The sequence below is a fragment of the Poecilia formosa genome, unplaced genomic scaffold, assembly GCF_000485575.1.
Source record: "Poecilia formosa unplaced genomic scaffold, Poecilia_formosa-5.1.2 Scaffold230, whole genome shotgun sequence".
Lineage (NCBI taxonomy): Eukaryota > Metazoa > Chordata > Actinopteri > Cyprinodontiformes > Poeciliidae > Poecilia > Poecilia formosa.
In genome coordinates, this window is record NW_006800169.1 from 1,015,042 (window position 1) to 1,036,584 (window position 21,543).

General features: G+C 37.1%; 1 protein-coding gene across 4 annotated transcripts in view; it reads right to left on the reverse strand.

The window, feature by feature from the left end:
- Window positions 1-21,543, reverse strand: part of st3gal3b (ST3 beta-galactoside alpha-2,3-sialyltransferase 3b) — a 45,423-nt gene that overhangs the window by 14,153 nt on the left and 9,727 nt on the right. For 3 of the 4 annotated variants that reach the window (XM_016680037.1, XM_007568773.2, XM_016680039.1), the window contains 6 exons: window positions 19,151-19,245; window positions 12,748-12,811; window positions 12,576-12,671; window positions 10,046-10,232; window positions 564-623; window positions 295-354 (listed from right to left, as the gene is read on the reverse strand). In XM_016680037.1, coding sequence (XP_016535523.1) covers window positions 295-354; window positions 564-623; window positions 10,046-10,232; window positions 12,576-12,671; window positions 12,748-12,811; window positions 19,151-19,245 — 562 coding nt within the window. The remainder of the gene's footprint in view (window positions 1-294; window positions 355-563; window positions 624-10,045; window positions 10,233-12,575; window positions 12,672-12,747; window positions 12,812-19,150; window positions 19,246-21,543) is intronic. The other variant, XM_016680038.1, reaches the window with a different exon arrangement.

A 21,543-nucleotide genomic window follows, 5' to 3' on the forward strand; every position in this document is an offset into this window, starting at 1 on the left:
GGTTGGCGCACATACTGCCACCTATTGGTCGTTTCATGCAACTGTTTGCAGAAGAATAGTTTAATTTACCCATTTTCTTCAAGTCTTACCTGTTTATTTTTTATCTGTGACATATGTATGACTTACCACTGATAATTCCAGTCAGTTAAACATGTCGTACTCTGAAAGGATCTTTTTTTGTACTCAGTTGATCTGACACTGGTTGAATGAACACTGACAATCTCCTATGATCTCAATAACTCCACACGCACAGGCAACAGTGTGTTTTTACCTCATCACTCTTCTATTCCTCACCTTATTTTTGACAATCTTGTACTTTCTCCCTTTTTTCATCTTCATCACTATCTTTGCACTCTGAACAAAAGAAAATGTAATTATTGAATTTCATATAAAGTAGAAAACAAGCTAATAACCAAAACATAACAGTACACTACCAGTGAGTGAATAACTGCATTTAAGAACATTTAACTATTGGATTACACAACGAAGTGGAAACATGTGAACTCTCCTGACATGACAATCATTTTATGGCCTCATCTCAGATCACCTGGCAACTTCCTCACCTGCATCCATTTTTTTGCCCTGTCACTTCTAGACTTCCGTCTTCCTCTGTGTTCTACTAGCTAAAAAACAAACAAAGAAAAATCAAAATATTGCTCTACATATGACAATGAAAATTCAGCTCAGAAAATTGAGCTGAATGTGACAAATTGCATGAATTAAAGTTAATTTAGAATCACATTATGCTCAATATTTCTATTAATTGATATAACATGCCTCCATTGTATATGAAAATATGACTAAAAACTATTACAGGTAGTAAATGTCCCTGTCATTTCTAATGACTAGTTCATTTTCATAACCTGACAAATGATACATGACGATAAATCTCAGGTAAAATGGTTTTGGTCGTACAGTGTGCGGTGTCTGGCCAGACAACAGGAGCAACACACCACACACACTGATTCCACTCAGCAGCACTCAGATTCCAGACGGAAACTCCCTCTAAAGCCCTCCAATACCATATGAGACTTTAGAGTAAAGAAACATGGCAGACAATTTAGAGGAAATGGAGAGAGTTTGGTGAATTCTCTTAAGTGATAAAAAATGTTGGATAAAGGAGTGGAGAAAACACGAGAAGGGGAGTAGGGGTATCTGGGTAGAGTCCTAGCCTCTCCACTGATGCATGTTCTATATGAGGGATTTCTTTAAAATGCCAAGTGCCAATGAGGGATGGGAATCTTAGGCACTTGGTAAAAGTGCCAAATTCGCCAGGCCAAGGAGCAATCAACTTTAACCTTTTCTGAATTAAGGTGATACTTAAGCATCGCTAGTTTGATGAGTTATCGCTGTACTTCCATCTCTGGGTCGAAACCTACAACATAGAGCCTCACATTTATTCTATTGCAGATTTCCTTTCGATTTCACATATACCTGTCAGTTTGTATAGCTTTATTCTAGTAATCAATTGTTAAAATACTTTAGAAAAATAACGACTTATAGGATATCCTAATGTTTTTTCCATATCTGTATATCACCAAGGTGTGTGATGTGATGCATTTATTCCTGATTAAATTGAAAAGAAAGCCATGAGGATAAACCCACATTGAGGTTTTATTACCCACAAGAATGTGACACCAACATAGTTTTCTGCTTAGAACGTTAAACCTAGATTTAATGAGTGTCATCTGTAGAAAGATTGTAAGAACATTTAGCTCTCCAGCTTGACAACTACAAGTCAAGAATTTAGAACAAAGAAAACATCTTTGTATGAACAAATAATGAATCCCAAGGTTTACAGCTTCAGTTCAGCAAATTAATTCAAGGAGATTGACTCATCTAGAAAGGAAAGGCTGGATTCCACATTAACACTCCTATCTGTGTGAAAGCATATACCAAAAAAGGCAACAAACAATCTCAAGTAAGGTGATTCGTTAGCATCGCTAGCTTGATTAGTTGCATTGCTGTAATTAAAGCATGCTGCACACCATGAGCGCGGCATTACGGAACTTCAAATTGTCACTTTCCTAATAAGTCTTTTTTTTTTTTTGTGCCTAAAATTGTCTTTTGGCAACAAAGAGGTGGTGTTTTGCTAAAAATCCCTTTTGACAAATCATAGGCTACTTTTTGAGGAAGGTGAGAAAATGTGAGCATTGGTCAAATGCAGTCATCCAATGATGCCAACAATGGCACAGTCTAACATAAACAAATAAACCACTTGCTACAGTAAAATGAATTAACTATACCATAAAATGTTCACCAAGTGGAATTTATGTTCTGTTCAGGAGCACTGAAGCTCTCTTAGCAGGTTTGAAAAGGCTCACTGTTATCCGTGCAAAATTATTGGAAATAAAGGGATTGCCGGAGGATTTACAGGATAAAGCTGTTTACAAGTTTTGCGATATCTAAAGATGGGTCCTTTTAATTATCCTTATTCATTTTCATTTAACGGTGACAGTCATAGGATCCATTAACATTGGTGGAGTCTTCAAAGAGGAAAAGTTACACAAATAAAGATAGTTTGTATAAGCCAGAAACCTGTGAGCATGTCATTACTGTGTTTGCCAAACTGTATCTAATAACACTCGAGTTCCTCTATAGCAGTGTTGTCATCAAGAGCTGTAGCTTTGTAAAGGCCAAGCGTACCTGCCATGCAATCTCAAAGCTAGAGGACAATCAAAGCTTCAGAAACCATCAAATAAAGACTTTAAAGCAAAGGATTAGTGGAGACAATAGTTTGGGTGAGGTAAAAATCCTACAAGGAGAAGCGAAACCAGCAACCAAACCAAAGGAAACAGTGATCCAGCCTGAATGGAAGAGTGACGAGGGGGAAAAAAAATGTAAAAGAAAATGTCAAAAGTTACAACGTTGGTGAAGTTCCTAAATTAGGCTGGGCATGCCCATTATCCCTTGCATCCTTTTCCTGTCGCATAAAATTAAATACATGCTTTCCAAAACAGACGTAAAATGTCTAAATAAGTAAACTGTACAATTTCTAGCCTTGCTTTTACAGCTTAAAACGTAGTTAGGTTTCACTGCGGCTTAAATTTCTTTGTGGCGCAAGCCAATGAAACCCGACTCCCGTTTTAACAAAAATGTTCCTCCGTGTCAAATGAAACAGATAGCTCAATATATGGCTCCTCTGGGGCTGAGGGAAAATTACAGCAGCCATGAACGGGGCTGAAACACTGTAGATAAGGGAGGGAGGCTTTCCTTCACATATGCTGGTTCCTACAGGTGGTTTTAAAGCCTTACTCTGTAAACAGACTTCGAGGAGGGGAGCTTAACCATCTTCAAACCAGGCACGGTATGTGTTCGCTTTTAAAGTTATGGCCTAATTTTGAAAATTGTCCACAATAATTAGATAATACATCTGGAGAGGCAGATGTGCTCACATCCTAGACAACTATCAAACTGTTTGGCTCTAACTGGGTTCTTCAATCCTGTAAACAACTGGGTGAGGATGTGGTTGTGTTGGCTTTTTATGAAGTGGATGACTTAAATGAGGAGGACTGAATTCCGGAAGGCCGACTTGAAGCAATTTAAAAACCAAAACAGCAGCAAAGAACTTAGAACAATCCCAATTAAGGTTGTCTGGAGGTCTTTAGGGGTGAGTACGCAGAGAGCATTTGGATTTACAAGGTGCAGTTTTTCATCACATACGAGCTCTACTGAAGAGAAATCATTACAGAGAGATCATTTGAAAGGGCAAACAGAAAGGTGTTAAAAGGTCAGGTGCACAGCAGGAGGGATTACAGTTGGTGAAATCAAGAGCGATGAAATTCCAAGTATCTTTGGTCTTTTGTTCGCCTGGAATCTGAAACACTCACCAATTTGTCTCTAGTGTCTTTTGACACATACCATGACCTCTGACTCCACAGAGGTCACAGTGCTTTCCCAGTTCCTGCCTCTCTCTGGGTTATCCGGTGTGTGAAACCCACTCCCATGACAGCGAGCGTAAAAACACAGCAAACACTTCACAACATTGTTACCCTGAGGACCTCTGTGTGCAGCATGGCTTTCTGGGAAATGAGTAAAAATCAATTCCCATTTGTGGCTCAAATCTTTTTTGTTGCGTGGTCGTTTAACCGTTGTAAGCTGCCCATATTTTGGTTATATGGCCACTGTTGTAATTAAACAAAAAAATGTTTTATATTACAATACAAAAAAGATGTTAACGTCACTTCAACTATATCATGAAACAGAACATATGGTTTTCAATTTAAAATTTGAAAAAAACATTTTAAGAGAAAAAAAATTTACCGCTCATTCGTGCTTGGTACATGACAAAAATATCCAAATTTAAAAACAAAATTTCTATTTCATATACAAGTAAACATTTACATTTGTCTTTAAATTTCCCTGTAAGACTTTATGATTATAACATTTTATCCTTTTTTTCCCTCATTTTATTAGAAATTTTAACCAAGAAGAGCACAAATGGGCATCATGTCAGCCAAGGTGTGTGTGTTGAACACTGCATCAATGTTTCAACTTCATCCAGAAAGCCAGCTGGAGTAAGACAAGATTCACACATAAAAAAATCTTTGTGCTTTTTATTGGCTCAAAGATTTTGTATTAACTTCCATTGTTTTTAGCTGCTGCCTTAACCCAGACATTTTCCATAACCTGGACCTTTACAAGTATATCCCTAACTCAAACCTTAACAAAAACTTAATTCACACCATACCTCTGAACCCAATTAAAGGAACTCAGTACAACTGAAGAAATTGAATACTAGGAAAATCTCCTGTCTAAAAATGATCTCCCTTTATTGGTAAAAATGGCTATAATTGTTCTCTAATAAGTTACACACACAGCCAAAACTTCTTTCGATATTTCGTACCTACAATTTTAATCAATTGTTTATGTCCAGATTTATCTGCCTATTCTGGTGCAGAATTATGACACATGTCAATGATGTAAAAGTCAAAATGACAAATTGTGGGAGTAGCCCAATGGTTTTGTTATTTCTGCAAAGCACACAATCCAGTTAGACTGTCTGGTGCAACTCCATCATGATGTGTAAAATGTTGATCCTAAAACCATCAGCACGAACTGTACCTGGTGTACCTTGTGAAATTTAAGCTCACTACAAATGCCAAGAGTTTTATTTTTAAAAGTGGTTAGTCAGCTGTTTTGTGCTAAAAATTTTGTTTACAAGTATGTAAATATTTACGACTGCATGTATCCATGTTTTTTGGAGATGCTTACCAGATGTTTATTCTTAAAAAGATCTGTCTAGTCACCTACACTGCGTCTCGGTGACAAGACTTATAGTCAACATTTTGGATCAGAAATGTCAGGATTATTAATTTTAAAAATCTGGATAGTACACCAGAGGTTTATGACTGTAATATTTAAGAAAACAAAAGTTCATCAAGAAATTTGTGATGCTTTGTTCAACTTTTCAGTAATTTCTTCTAAACTCTCTTTACAACACTGCCAAGGAAATGTTTTTACAATCCTGGTCCTTTTATAACATTTAGCTACCTCTGAGGAGGAACCCCTGCCTTTATTTCTATTAAAGGAGAAGTGCTCTCTTCTTCAAATTGTCTGCATCCATCATTCATCTTTCGGCCCCGGAGTGAGCAGGGAAAGCTCCTGTAAACAAACAGCAGGGAGAGAACACTGACCCTCCACCTTCAAACTCCGTGTTTACAACCAGCTGTATATCCTTCGCTGGTTCTGTTTAAGAATAACCCCGCATATACAAACAGCTGTGGTTGCAAGTGCATTAACTGCCTGTGAGAATTCAAGGCAAAAACAAAAAAAAACAAAACTGAAATTAAGACACTGAGAAAAAAAAAAGTTTCAGTATCAACGAGTGTGGAGATGGTGTTTGAGGACATGTGTAAACAGCATCCAATGGCACAATCAGGCAGGCTGTTGCAAACGTCGGGTTAGACTTTGGAGGAGTGACGAAGCTGAGTCGTAGAATGATTACTGAGTGCCGCGGTAATGAGGGATTCAGGAAGCCTTTAGATGCCACACCACTGATTATGTACGCAGTCCACAACAGAGCTGGATGCTGATCGGATCCAAACCGGGACTCATCCTGAAAATTTTCTCCCCCAGTTTGCAGGTTTGTGAATGAAAGAGCTGGTGGGAGCTTACATATGTTTGTTTGGCAGAGTATACAGAACACTAAATGGCAGATTGGGAAATTGTCCCTCTTAACTGGACTCAGCTCAGACTTCCAACCCTGCACTCCAGGCATGTAAAAAGCCATAACAGTGCAGAAAAGTCAAGTCCCAGTGGCTGCCTGAGTCACTTCAGACAGCACGACTTTGCAACCCAAAGCTTCCACAGATGGAAATATTAATATTGGCTCGAACCAGTAAAATAGGAAATCCTCTCCATTGTAAAACAAGTGAAGAAGTTTTAGCATCCCTTCCAACTGTAAATGTACAGGTTACACAAAGAAAAACTTCCAACTACACCGATTAGAGATGGACAACTGTCCACACGGACACTGTGTTTCCCCTCAGGATCTACATAATGGAAAAACAAGGAGAGAAGCTTTTTGTGACTTGATGAGGATTTCCTGCTCTGTATCCTAAACTTCAGCCTCCTGTTTAATATTTAATGAAAGAAAGAAGCACAAAAATAAAGTAAATAAAGTATTTACGAGTCATTATTATTGGAACATTTCCCAGAAGAAACCTTTAGACAGATAACTACCTCTTTATATTTCCACTGCACTTTGATTTGATTATTCTAAGTCAGCTACAATGAAGACAGGATACAGCAGCACCTTTCATGTTTTTGCCAAGACCGAAAATCCATAGATAAACACTGTGTCGCCATGGAAACACAATCATTTCTGCCTTAGTTGCAGATTCCTGGGTGGTTATGTTCATGCTACTGCAAAACGTGTAAACAGAAGGTCTGATCTGTTTTTATTTGACTTGAAAAATGATTAGTGCTTCTGCAATAATCATTTTTATGATTATTGCATAAAAATAATTATTTTTATGCAACATTTTTTGTCTCTGGAGAGACAAAAAATGTTCTCCCCAGAGATTTGGTACTTTGGCTGACTTTTAAGATTGATCAAATCCAAACTAGAACTGGCTAAAAACTGGCATTGTGACAATTTACTTTTCCCATAATGCATTTTTTAAGAGTCAGGACTTTAATGCCTTAATTTTGATTAATTAATTAGATGAAATGTAACAATTAAATTTTTTTGAACAGAATTAGTTATATTTTCTTTCCACAAACAAAAAGGTTCTGGCTAGGCGAGTTGAATTCACTAGTTTTCGGTAAATCTGACACACGTGAACAACAATGGACAATAAAGCCACTTCTCTTGGCCCAATCAGGGTTAATTTTTGCTTCAATATCAAACTGATGGGACGATGGAAAAGACTACTGTTGTGTTGAAGTTGTGCTAAAAGGAGTTAGCATATCAGTGAAACCATTCAAGCCTAAAATAGCATCTCAATGCTAAACATGAAGCAGCAGCACAGCATTTTGATTTGCTAACGCTAATGTCAGTATCCACAGTTTACATTTCTAAAGAAGTTCCATCAATGAGCCGGGCTTTCTGAAACACTGGAAAACTGGTTGTGGAACTTATACGAGTATTTATACAGAAAAAACAAATATCAAAAAAAAAGCGGTTAAAAAGAAACAAAAAGTCAAAAAACGTGAACTAAGTAAAATGCAAGGAAGGAAACAAACGAAAGTTAAATCAAAAAAAAAATAAAAACAAAAAAAGCAAATGCAACAAAACATGCCTTCAGAATTATCACAGAAGGTCAAGTTGTGTTTTAGTTTTCATAGATGGTTGAAATGCAATACTTGTATATATTTATTATAAACTGAGCCACTTTTCAAAGGTACTTCTAATAAATACAGATATATTTATTTTAAGGGAATGGAGCTATTTTAAAACATGATTCAACAAAAAGGAATCGGGAAAAAATTTATGGTCACAGCCATTAAATTTTTTCTTTGTTTTTATAACCCAATGAGTAATTGTTTTAATAATCCTGATTCCAATGCTGATCAGACTAATGGTGATTATAATTTCTACCATAATGAATCATCCACACACTGATGACAGACCTTGAAGTATAAACTGTGGTGCAATAGTTGAGTCTGTCCCAAGACAAACAAAACAGACCTTTTTCTAGTCAAATCAAAAAGGTAAATTGGTTATTCACTTCCAACTGTACAAGAATGACACCTTCATCTTGACTTAAAGAGAAAACATTTGCTTAAGGATTTTCTTTTTCCTTTTTTTTTGTTTTTTGCAGACTGCCCCTGATTATTAACCCACCAGAGACATTCTTCCTTCCTCTGCAGTTCAAAGGAGATTGAGGCTGACGCCAGAGGCCAGATCAATTATCCGGAGCAGCCATTTCCACTGCCCTCTCCCACTGACAAGCCAGAAAATCTGGGCCCTATCAAAGGCTGGAGAGGCCATCAGCCAGCCAAGTAAGCCATTTTCCACCAATTCGCTTACCTTCAACTTATTTGCTTTTTCCCAGCTATTATCCTCTCTATCTTTGCCTTTCTCCTGTCCTTTAATCCAGAGTCACACTATTATGCAGACTGGCTTTTTCTTTGATGTCCATCCAATAAGAATGTTATTAATTTCTGGTTCTAACCTCCTTTTTCTTATTCATTCTCATTTTGTTTTAGTCAGAGAAATCAGCTGGTCTATCTGTGAAAGTCCCAGCTGTGTGGATTTCTTTTCCAACTTTTTGCTTTCTGATTAGAAAGAACAATCCTACTTTGAAAAATTCTGGTCAATTAAATCCAGGTCAGAGAAATTTAACTCCTCTTGTAGTTAAATTTCAACCGTTCCTCTAAGCTACCAAATGTGCAAAAGTGGTTAATTGAGCAGTAAGTCTGCAGTGGGAAACTTTACTAGTAACTGACTGAAATAGACATTTATGATTGTAGGTTTTTGTCTCTTCTGTGTTTTTTGTTGCACCATCACAACTAAAAATTAAATTAATTGAAAAGTACGCAATAATGTACATGCAAACTTGCATGTATTCATTGCTTGTAATGAATAGATAACAGGATAAAATGCATAACAGCTTTATTTTTGGTGAAAACCTTCAGTACAGGAGCTGTTGTAGGTTTTTCCTCAGTAAAGTCTTTTTTCTTGGGTGCTGAGTGGACTTAATGTGATCTGACTCAATAGAGCTGGAGCATCAGCAATCCACAAGGGTAAAGAAAAAATAGAATTATTTATCACAATATAAAGAACCCAATGTCTCCTAAGAATATCTGTGCTCAACACAATTTACAGTGATAAAATCCAGCCAGTTTGCTCTCAGTTATGTGACATGAAAGTCTTTGGAATTAAACTGAGGGGTTAATGCTTATAAAGCATTCCAGCTCCCCACAGTCATAAAGAGAAGGACATCAGCATTTCACTTCAGTGCCGTGCCATCAATTCTCATCTTCACTCAACACTCTTCAATCAAAGAACTCGGTTGGTGAAATGGACCAGAAAACTGAAGATTTATACAGTTTTATGAACACCGACGTCATGTTTTCTTTGTTTATATATCCACAACCAATTAAAGCATAAGACCATTATGAATGGAATCCAAGACCCATATCTCCACAGAAATGTACAAACTCCGTCTGGCCAACTGCCAAAAATTTCGCACTTACCCATAACAGATGCAAAAAAGCTAGCTAACTAGCTAGGGTACATTAGTACCCTAGCTAGTTAGCTAGGGTACTAACTAGCTAACTAGTTAACCTCAAGTGACTCAGGTCACAAAACGCAATGAAGATGTCTGAGTGCGACTCAAGTCTTTGCATGACAAGAAAGTCCAGAGAGTGAAAAAAAATATTAAGATTAAAAAGTTCTTTAAGACTTGTGATTAACATATTAAAGGCCAACTTACTTTTTTAATTTAAGATTTTTTTTTAGACTTTTTAAAGGATTTGCGGACACACTTACTTTATATATGTCTACATATCTGTTTTTTTCCTAAGCTCAAAAAAAGATTCAAAGCAGCACAGCATTTGGCATTTTAGTTCAAGAAGAACATGGCGTTCTGCTTACCAGTTTTTCCTTGAAGACCATGTTTTTCAGCCACTTAAAATCAATTGGTTTAAATGCAGAAAAGACGAAGAGTGAGTCGCCTTCATACTGTTCAGATTTCTGGATTGCTCCCTCTGGGTAGGTAATCCTCAATGTGGTTTTGGTCCCTACATCTCTTTTGTAATCAGCTACTGGGGCTCCATTTAACCTGTCAACAAAAGCAGAGCATGAGTGAGTCCAATATGCATTAACTCTTTATTTACAGCTCAACTATTTACTAGTAAGGGAATCTGGACACTGTTGAATGTTACTCTCAAGACGTCCAAGACAACAATCTGTCTTACTGAATTAATAAACTCACATTCTGAGCGTTATGTGAGGAGAACTCCAAGTCTGAGTTAGACGGTGTCAGAAAAACTCACATTATCACAGATACCCACAGTAGAAATTAGGGGTACACCGATTGCAGTTTGGCTGGTCACGATTTTGTAAAAAGTCTGACCTGTCTGATTTTATTTTATATACTTCAGAAGTGACCTGGTGGGCAGGTCTGAGCAAAAGGGAACAGTGGCTCTGATTATCAGACATTTATGGAGGGAGATGAGATCAGTGGATAAGATTGTTGAGTATTGGCCGATCACCCAGAACTAAGGAAATCTGAGCCTATTCATTGGTGCATGTGCTAAATTTATGACAGTTCATTAAGTTTTACACAGAATATCACACATTTAGAAGAAAAGCTGTTTAAAAATCTGTGCCTGCTGTTGAGGCTTCATTCAAGTGAAAAGAGAAAGTATAGCTAAACTGAAATATTCTGACTTAATTCAAAATTCTCAAAACTGAGGAAAAATAACTTTTTTAATCACATGACCTTACCACCACATAGGTCAGTCATTCATAGGACTTTTTTTTCATGAACCAATAGCTTTATACTCCTTGACTCCATATTTTTATGCACAATATTAACAAATATTACCATACTTTCTTCACATGTTTCAAACCAAAATCATAAAATTCTTCCAAAGTCACTAGTTATGCAAAATGCAAACTCAACAAGTTAATAATAATAATTTTATTTGTAAAGTGCTTTGAAACAAAGTGCTGGACTCAATGTATTACACAAATATCTAGTGAATAGAAGCTGGGTGCAAAAAGCCAAGGAAGTAAAACTGTATGCAAAAAGAATATAAACTGTTTTGGCAGTCTTATGTTGTGGTGAATTATTGGCTTACTTTTCTTTAAAATGTTTCTTTATGTTGATGTTTACAGACATTTGTTTCTCTCTTTAAAAGTTCAATAATGCAGTTCGTTAAGACTGAAGGCGGGGCTAATGAAGCCATTTGATTGGTGGTTTGCTGCTGTTTGGGAGCATTGTTCTGTTGATGACAGAGCTTTGGAATACAGAGGAGTCTGTGCTTCACTCGGTGACTGTAAAACAACCAGAAATGATCACCCATCCACCACTTTGCTTAACCATTGGTAATACATGATTGAACTCTTTTACCTAACTCAGATCTCTCCAAAAAAAACATGTTTTATTGCATCCAAACATCTAGACTTGTGTGATGCTGAAGAACAATTAACCTAAACCATCATGTTACGTTATATTGATAAAAATATTTTCGGGAACCCTGAAATAAGTCACATTTGTTCAGTTTTCTAATGATATTAATGCACTTTAATATTTACTATGCTGGCTGAGGTTTGCACAGTGACATGAGGCTCTTGGGTTTTTGTAAACTGTCCAAACTTAACTGTCCAAGTTGTGAATACTCTTTAGCGTTTGAAAATGGTCTTTTAGGTCTTTTCACATCACTGGACAGAAACAGTTGTTTCTAGGGGTCCACCAATAAACTGGCCCCAAATTCCTTAAGTTTGGGTGATTGGCAGATACTGACATGTGAAATTGATCTTTTCCACCGGTCTCATCTACCTCCGCAAAGGTCTGAAAGCCAGTCCCTGTTCCCTCTGTCTCTGCAGTGAGAGGGCTGACTGACAGACCCACCCAACAGGTCATGGCTACATCGGTGCGGCTAACAATAGGCAGCCCGATATTGCCAACTCTGTCATACTGTCGCTATATTTAGCAACATTACAGACAAAAAAACCCCCAAAACACACACACACACAAAATAACACACCTGGACTGGCAGTTCATGCTTTTTGAAGATCGGTTATCGGCCAGAAATCTGTAATAACTGCCCCTAGTTGCTTCTCTTTACACTTTGGTGTGATAACTCACAGCTAAAGCCAGATCACCAGTCTGCAAGACCCCTGCTTTCATAAAAGTGGTCACACTTGCTGATGGTTAATTTAAATATATTTTTATTCAGCAGTTGCTCTAACAAGACCAGTCAAAGTATTGGAGCTAGCTTTCCCAGTCAGTACTTCTGCATTTTTCCTTAATCCTTCAAATACTAATCCCAGCACTCTTATGTTACATCAACCCAACTTTAAGAGCTGTTGAGGGACAAATGACGATTACTGCGACTGGAAACAAAAAAACTGTGCTAATTTTTTTCTACCCTTGTTAATACATGCTTCGTCTTACCTCACAACAACATCATATTCATCTATACGGGAGCCCAAAGACTTATTGTACAGGATCCCCCCGTTTCCCACTATGATGCATCTTTTACAGCTGAGACTGTTAGGAAAGAAGCAGAAGTCAGTAACTCAGAGAAAAGTCCACACATGATGGTAATGCGGGTACGAGTGAGTACCTGTCGAGGTCCTCGCCGAGTCCAAAACTTTTTGTTTCAGTTAAAATGTTGTCGATTATTCTCTCTGCAAAACAAGGACAGAAAAAGTCAATGACATGGAGACACGGAGAACTTTCCTACACTGCAAAAGAAACATTTTAGGAATTCAAACAAGAACATATGAGCTAAAAATACATTAGGTATGTTTTTATCCAGTTCAGTTTGTATATAAATACATATCTTTGAGAGATAAATGAACCAACTACATTAGTGTTTAACTCCTCAACTCATGCATTGCACATTTAGAGACAAGAAATAAATCTTTTGCTCAGTGCAGTACATGGAGCATCTTAGTTTAACATAAAAGATAAGCAGATGTTCTAAAATCAAGATGATGAAATGTTTAAAAAGTGTGAAAATGACTCCTTTAACAGATGAGAACATGCCAAGGAGGATCAAAATTATGGCGATATCTCGAACCACATGGTCCTAAAGACTAGAGGAGAGGACACTTCATTCCATTCATCCTGTTACTGGTCCAATCAACAATCAGTAAGGTATAGAAATTCTAAAGAGGAATAAACCTGAACAAAGCACACATGAATGCTTTAGGCTAGAATGTGTGTGTATGTAAGACCTCCCTATAAAAGGGAGGAATGCTGCTTTTAAACAAGAACATTCTCCAGGTTCAGCCTGTGATGGTGAGCTCGTCTCCATGCGAGGCTCTGAGGAAGGAGGATGTTTGGCCATAGCACACATAGCTGTCATGTTCAACAAGACATTCTGCTGGAGTCATGCTTCCAGGATTAGATAGTTATTTAATTCTTCAGGGCCTGTATTTTTAGGGTCGTCTAGTCTACAATTCATCTTCCACAACAATTCAGAGTGCAGATTCCATTACAGATAAACTCAACAGATGCTGTGAAAAGATGCAGATGTTTGTCATCTGGCACACTTCAATGTTTTAGCTCAAAACTATTTAAATTCAACCAGACTAAAAATCCCATAATGATAATTATATTAAAGTAAAAAGCAATCCACACCAACTTGGCTCTGTGTGAATCGCACTAAAAAAGGTTGATGGAAACAGCAAAATTCAAAATAACTTCTTCAGTTTCGGAAAACAGTTTTCACGTTCAGTTGAGGAGTTTTTTGGCTTTTCCGGAATAGCGTTGATTTGCTAAAGTGGATATAGAAATACATTTGCTGAATAAGTTGTGATGTAGCAAACATTTAACCTCACACAACTGATCAGCTGTTTCTCCGGACATAATGTAACATTGCCAATGGTGGTTGACATTACAGAATAACGCATTCCTGAAAACCTCTCACCATTTTTCTGAGATGTATGGTCCATGCTGGTTTGCAACCACTTCTACTACTTCCTGTTTTTTACAGCAATGCCAAACATCACATCGACATCTAACAAAACCCTGCTTTGCACAGCCTGGTTGATTCGCTCCAAAGCAGAACATGGAAATGTGCTTAATCCTAATTTTCTGTTTTTGAGACGTGACAATTGGATGAAAACATAACTACTGATTCAAAGTTAACCAGTAAGTACAGGTCTGAAGGACTCAAAATAATAATAAAAAAGTAAGACTTGAAATGGCCTAGTCAAAAACCAGGCTTAAATTTTGCTCAAAAACCTTACATTGTGGCCAAATGAAAATAATTATATAAAGAAAGAGTGGAAATTGGTTTGAACAGCATTTTTCCCTTAACGAAATACCTCCCTCATATGAAAATTACATCTTAAGCCCACTCTAATAATCTGTCTGGTATTAAAATTGAATCGATAATATAAAATAATATAGTATTAAAAAAAAATTAGTAAAGGCTGGCTACTCATAATAAACTTCCAGTTACTAAAGAAGGCCGACTGATTCAACTTCTGCTCATAATCAATCTATTCTTCCACCCAAAAGACAAAAATTTAAAAAAAAAATTCAAAAAATGTACAATGGATTATTTTTGCACCGCGCATTTCAATGACCCTGAATGACACAGTCTAAAGAGAGGAGCCAAAACAAACAATAGAGGTGGCTGTAAGAGGCAGAGGGAGGAGCCTGAAGGCTGTTTGTAGGACATTACAGCCCCTCCACCACAACCGAAGGTCCTCTTGATTAACCTGCTGAGCCACAGCTTGCTGTTTGGATGTGGTGTCGATGTCTGCTGTCAAGCATCACCCCAAGCAGCATCAACACAAAGAAGAGGACCACACCTGGATCCAGGCGGGCCTAAGAGTGAAAAATCACAGTGGGCCACACTCTGCTCCAGACAACAACAAAGAGGCTAATTGTTTTATGTATGAGCTAAACATTTCAGACAAGCATGTCTCAAGATGGAGTCAAAGACGAATGGCTGCTGGTCCAGACGTTGGTCTCAGATTGGGGAAAAAAAAAACAAAAAAAAACTCTTCGACAGTAAAACAGAAGGACTCTAGAAGCTTTAAATAACAGACAGGGTTAGAAAGAGTGTCCTAAACAATATAAAGAAGGTTCCATTGGTTGATGATTGAATGGTGGATAATAATTGCACCGACACAAATGGTAGACTCAACCAAGGCAACTTCACATAGAAACAACAATACTGTTTGGCTGAAAATAAAGACATTTTTTTTTCTGTTGGTAAACCGTAACCTCGTCATATCCACTAACATTATATCACACTAAAACCGAAATTTTGTAGTTTGACTTTTTTAAATTTCTGAAACCAACTAAATACGTAGGTGCTGTTTGTCTGACTGTTTACATTTTCAACAAGCTGAGTGACACTCACTACTATTTACCTGTAAGGAAACTATTACCAATAATGACTTCACAGAACCTCACATCACAAAATCTGAACTAACCCTTTAAGGTCTTTTGAAGTGGCTTTTATGCCAGCGTACTATAATTATTTGTGATAACAACAATGATAAAACGTTCTGTGGTTAATAATATTTGTCAACTTGTTGCTAGCTTTTCAGAATTCATTGTTTACCAGCACTGAAGGCAAGTGATTTCTTATTGCTCTAATACGTACTTCCAAAACAATCAGGAATGTTCTGAATTCATTCTTGATTGAACGTTAAAAGCATCAATACTCCAGATGAACAGAGGTAGGACTTCCTTTGTGTCTGAATACATTTTTCTGGAACATCATTTGACTAGGACTGGTCAAATGTGATATACTAAACATGGTAACACTAGTAATATTTTTGTTGCTGACTTTACCCTCAGTGAATAATTTTTAGTCTGTAATACTTTTTTCTATATTTTTAACAGAACTGTCAATTAGGGATGCACAGCATATGAGCACTAACATGGCATTGGCCAATGTTAGTCATTTTTTCAATATGAGTATTGGTCTGATAAGCAAGACTGGACTGACATCAACAACCCATGTTCATCTCCACCTTGTCGGTCATGTTTCTGGAGCAGGATGGTTGTGTGACCTCTGCTTGGTCATGTGACAGTGATATTGATACAGCATTTTGTTTGCAAAATGGAACGGTTACGCTTTTAGATTTTTATAGGAAATTAAAAAAAATTAATTAAAATTAAAAGAATTTAATTAAAATTAAAAAAAATTAAGCCTTGCACCACAACAGCTTATCAACATAAAAAAAGTCATGATGCTGGATATTTGGTAAGCGAAACCTTTCCCAAAGGAGGACAAATTTAAAAAATTGGACACATTTTAAAATGAACCTAAATCACTGTAACAGAAAAATCTGTTCTCAGGCTGCGTCGAACGTGTGGCAAAGATACCTCTTGGCACAATAAGTAGTAAAAATAAACTCCCGCCCACCATCACCACTCCATGTTCTCAATTTGGAATCCTTTGTGGCGTTCTATTCAAGATCCACACGTATCATCTCTCCACATGAGTACAACTCAAAGGGAAAAGCCACTGCCATCACAGTCCGTGGAGAAAACAGAAACCAGGTGTAACACTCACACAGGGAGTGCTCTTTTCATAATAGCTGTGTGTAAGAATGTGTGTATTTCAGTGTTCAAGTGACAGCAAAGAACTCGCCTGAGCACAAAGGTAACATTCATGGTGCCTTCTGCAAGGAAGTATTGGAAACATGTGAAAGAGATTAATGTTATCTTCTCAGTTCCCATGGTGGTGTCTACTGGCAAGATATCTGAAGTGGTGCAGTGTATTAAGATCAACGTGCAAAAACGATCTCTTCAGGCTAAAGCATTACAGCTAGGATGTTGGAGAACAGCAACTTGCCAGCTAAAGTAATTATCCTGAAAATACTGCCTAAAAAAGTTCTGACAAACGGAAGCCTGCTGTGGACTCTGCTGAGGGGAAAAAAGATTAGACATCGACTGATGTAAGAACTGTGTCCGGAAGGAGCCAAAGTGATGTGGCAGTAGTTAACAAGACAAGATGACACCTACACTGTCTGCTACTTAACGACTATGCTCAATGAAGCTTGATAATGATAGCAGAAGTAGGTGCTATGAAATTTTCATGGTATGATAACTTGCAATATAAGCACCATGGTTTGTCAGTAACTAGCTTAAATTTTACAGCTCAAGTGGATAACAGGGTCCCACTGTTTATTTAAAATAGATAGCAACACCAACTGAGTGTTTGCAATGTGACAACACGCTCTTCAGAAAGCGCCTCACTCCACCATGACTGACATCAAAACAACTTATGCGTGTGTTAAAGTTAGTCAAAAAACACACAGCTGGTGACTTAATATTGTCTTTATTATGTTGATTTTAAAGTAAAAATTGCCATAGGATGCTGCTGATTAGCAGCACAGACAAGGAGGCAAACCAAACTTATTTTATTGTAAACCATCTGATGAGCAAAGAGGACAGATGGAGAGCAGCCCAGCAGCATGCTGTGCACTTGTGGATTTGCAGCAAATGTTTACAAGGCAAGAAGAGTAAGAGAATACTTCATGAGTAAGATTAGCATGATGCTATCAAACACTGCATTATGGAAAAGGTACACATCCAATCATTGGCAACAATGGTAAAGATTCCCCACCACCATGTACAAAAAAAAAACTAGAGTTAAAACTGGGTTTTAGGTTTGTTCTGGTTTAAGGGGAAATAACATTTGTGACGGTGGTTTAAAATCATGTGACATGAATTCAGGCAAAGTCTGTGATTTGGCCAAATCAACAAACATGCCAGGAGGGACAGTATGGGTCGAGTTCTAAGCTAGCAATTTCCAACTTTTGTAAATAGAGCTGCCTATGAGCTGCAGCTAGGTGTGCTGCCTGCTTCCACACACAGATTAGCTTGACTAGATCAAGTAGCAGCCATGACTATACTCGCAAAAACAACATGGAAACACAATCACAGCTCTGTTCAATATTCCCTTCTCTCACTTCCTATATCCATCAAAAATACTGCAGCTGAAGTATTTTTATTCTTTTATCCTTTTGATAAGTTATGTCTTGTAGTATCCATTTCTCTTAAATTATGTAACATTTTACTGCTTTAACAACGAGCATTGGTGTATTTGATTTGAATTTTACACGATAGACCAAGCAGGGTTAGATTATTAAACAATATCCTGAGATTTCACAGAGCTCTGTTTGAGAACAACTGCAAACATTAAGCCGATGGTAATTCTGGAGGAGTTGCAGAGATCCACAGTTCAGGTGGGGGAATGTGTCAACTGAAACGTTACGTACACCATAAATCTGGCAGTGTGGCCATAAAAAGGCATGAGTGAAAAAAGCTGTAAGAAGGTCTTTTCAAAGTGTCCATAGTCATCAACATTGTGTTGAGGCTTTTGGCAGACCACACTGACCAGACAACAGTCAAACATCTCCTCAAAACCACTGTGCATTCAGGGTCATCCCCTCTGCCAGCAGCTCACAGTGCCGTGATGAATGTGGAAACTTGCTCAAATTAAGAGCCTTTATGTTTGAATCGCTCTCTGTTGATACAAGCTCTGATAAGACATTTTCTGACTTACTGACAAGACAAAAAATGTGCTTTTTATTGTGACTTCTGTTCAGATCCAAAAGAAGCCAGTCACTGGAACAGACCCAAAAGTCAAACAATAACTGAGCGTGTGACATTGAGGTAACTTCTTGTTTTAAAAAGACCTGGCATTTCTAACAGTCCATCACTAAACCAATCAACGGAATGTATAAGCACTCTGCTGTCATTATGGTCTGATGATCACAAAACCATGGAAAAATGTACAGGTGGGTTACCAGGAATGCATTTCATTTTTAACACATCTTAGGACAAGGCTTGAAACCATGACAGCAAAACATTTCCTGCTAAATGTGCAAGTCAACAAAAGAAGGCAGAACTAAACTTATTTAAACTGAAAAAACAATGCTGTTTTTGAGTCAGGAGCATCGAACATTCTATAACAAAAGTGAAAGTGTAAGAAGCTTTCAGTACAGTGAATATCAACATGAATGGAAGAGAGAAAAATATTTTACCTTGAGTTTTGATGCCAAATGGAGGCAGGTAGTTTTTGATTTTTGTGTGTTGTTTGAAGTTCCGGTCAAGGAACATGGGTGCTTTTTTCACAAACCTGCAAGGAAAAAAGGAGGAAAACCCCATTACTACAGATATAAACTACAAATAATGACATTTTAAAATACAAACTTAGAAAACCTTAAGAATAATAAGTCTGTTGTGCACTCTCACTACACTAAAGTTTTTTTTTTTTTTATCTGTACAACACCTACAGAGTGGTGTTAATCACAAACGGTGGGATTCATAAAGTACCAGATAAAATTTCAGTTCAACATACAAATAGTCAAGGAATACAGCATTCCTCCACCCATGCAGAATGTTTTTGGGGGAAACCAAGGGCAGATGTTTTTCTTTAATTTTATTTTTGCCAAGCAATATAGAACAGTAGCATTAATCACTACCTCTGAAGTCTCCTGTTTTGGGAACATTAAGGTAAAGGTCTGCAACCTTTACAATCCAAAGAGCAATTTGTACATTCTGTCCAGTTAAATAAAATAAATTTAGAGCTGTTAAAAAAACAAACAAACAAACAAACAAAAAAAACCTCTGCCAGAAAAAAGCATAGATACATTTTAACATTTTCTTCTATGGAAAATGATGCAAAGAAAGTGAGCAATTTCTAACATAAAGACAAGCAAAATACATCTAAGATAACAATTGTCTTGTACTAAATTTAAACTAGGATACATTATGAATCCCATTATTTTTATTTTATAAACAATATAATCAATTGTTGCCTTTCTGTTATAAATGTAGGGAAAGAGATTTAATAAGCAATTAGATTAGTTTTTAGTTTCGGTGTTAGCTGTGATACCATTATATTCAAAATTATGTTGAGATCTTGTCATCCTGATTCATTCCCATTATAAAACAGGATGCTTATAAACAGAAAAGTACAGCAGGACCTTTGTTGTCCTGCGATTGTGTGGCAGTAAATCCACAGAGAACCTTGGACTCAGCCACCAGTCCACAACCTTCTTGATCTTAAATTAGATTAGGAGGTAAAATGGTTTTTACTCCATACAGAAACCAAATCAATTAAAAATAAGCTCAGTGAATTTTAAAAGTCCATCTGCCACCAGTGATTTTGTTGTTCCAGGACTAACTTCTTCCAGAAAAACCTCTTCCTTACCCCTTGCCTTTATGGCATTTCTTTTTAAACAGTAGCTTCAAAATCAAAAGAATCCATTTCCTCCCAGTTTCGCCTATGACCCAAATGCTGGACTGTGTGTCACTTCTACAAGTGTGACTTCAGGATGGATGTGTGTTTATGACCTGCTATGAGGACCGGAAGTTTGTCAGAAGAGTGAAAAGGAGGGAATATGCTAAAATTTTGTTGTGTTTTTATTCCTAGGTTTAGAAATAGAATTTATAGTAGGGGTGCATTGAGAAACTGGCTGTTGACCGCAATCAACTGATTGTATGCTTCATTAGTTATGCTTCCATCCAATTGTTAACTGAAACCTTTAAATGCTGCAAAAGAGAGAAAAAGAGAAAATGCTAATTAGGCATGTTTAAATCTACTGGTTGGAGCAAATCAACCAGGCTGTGCAAAGTGTCAAACGTTGACACTATGTATGGCTGTAATAAACAAGATGTAAAGGTTGCAATATGACATGAGTCACATATTAGACTAGTGTGTAGAAAAGTAGAGTGTTTCCTTCCTTCTGAGCTGGATGTTTGAACCTCAGAAATTCGTCAGACTTTCATTAGGCACAGACCCACCAGTGTAAAGGAGCATTGCTATGTCAGAACTTATTCTGTAAATGTGTTTCCATCTCCTCTCACAGCTACTGGCTGACTGTTTTTTTGTCTTTTAAATCTGTGAACACCCAATACCTGAGAGCTAACGGAAGTTTAAACTTCACCACTCATTGGTGCAGAAGTTATTACCAAATGAGCCACTTTAATATTCTAAAATATAAATCTAAATTATTTTCTATGAATAATTTCATAGAAAATTATTCCATGAATAATTTTCATAGAATAATTGAAAATTATTCTATGATTTCAGAATAAAATCATAGACACTTTCAGATTCTTTCTGAAAGTGTCAAAGAATCTGACACTTTCACCATCTGAAAGTGTCAGATGGTGACACTTTCAGCAGAAAGATTAACTTATCTCCTCTGCTTCTTATATAAAATACTAGTCATTCATAACAGAAATACAGGACTGCAGAAAGGCCTGTAATGGACCTTCTGAAATCAGAACTTTCTGACTCAGAAGGTTCTGATTCCATTATTTATTTCAGAAGGTTCTGACCTGTCTGGGGAAAAATGGCTTCACATTTTATAATTGGTGCCAGTGTTGTGGTACTCGAATTTGGTCTTGGTCTCGAGACCGGTCTCGA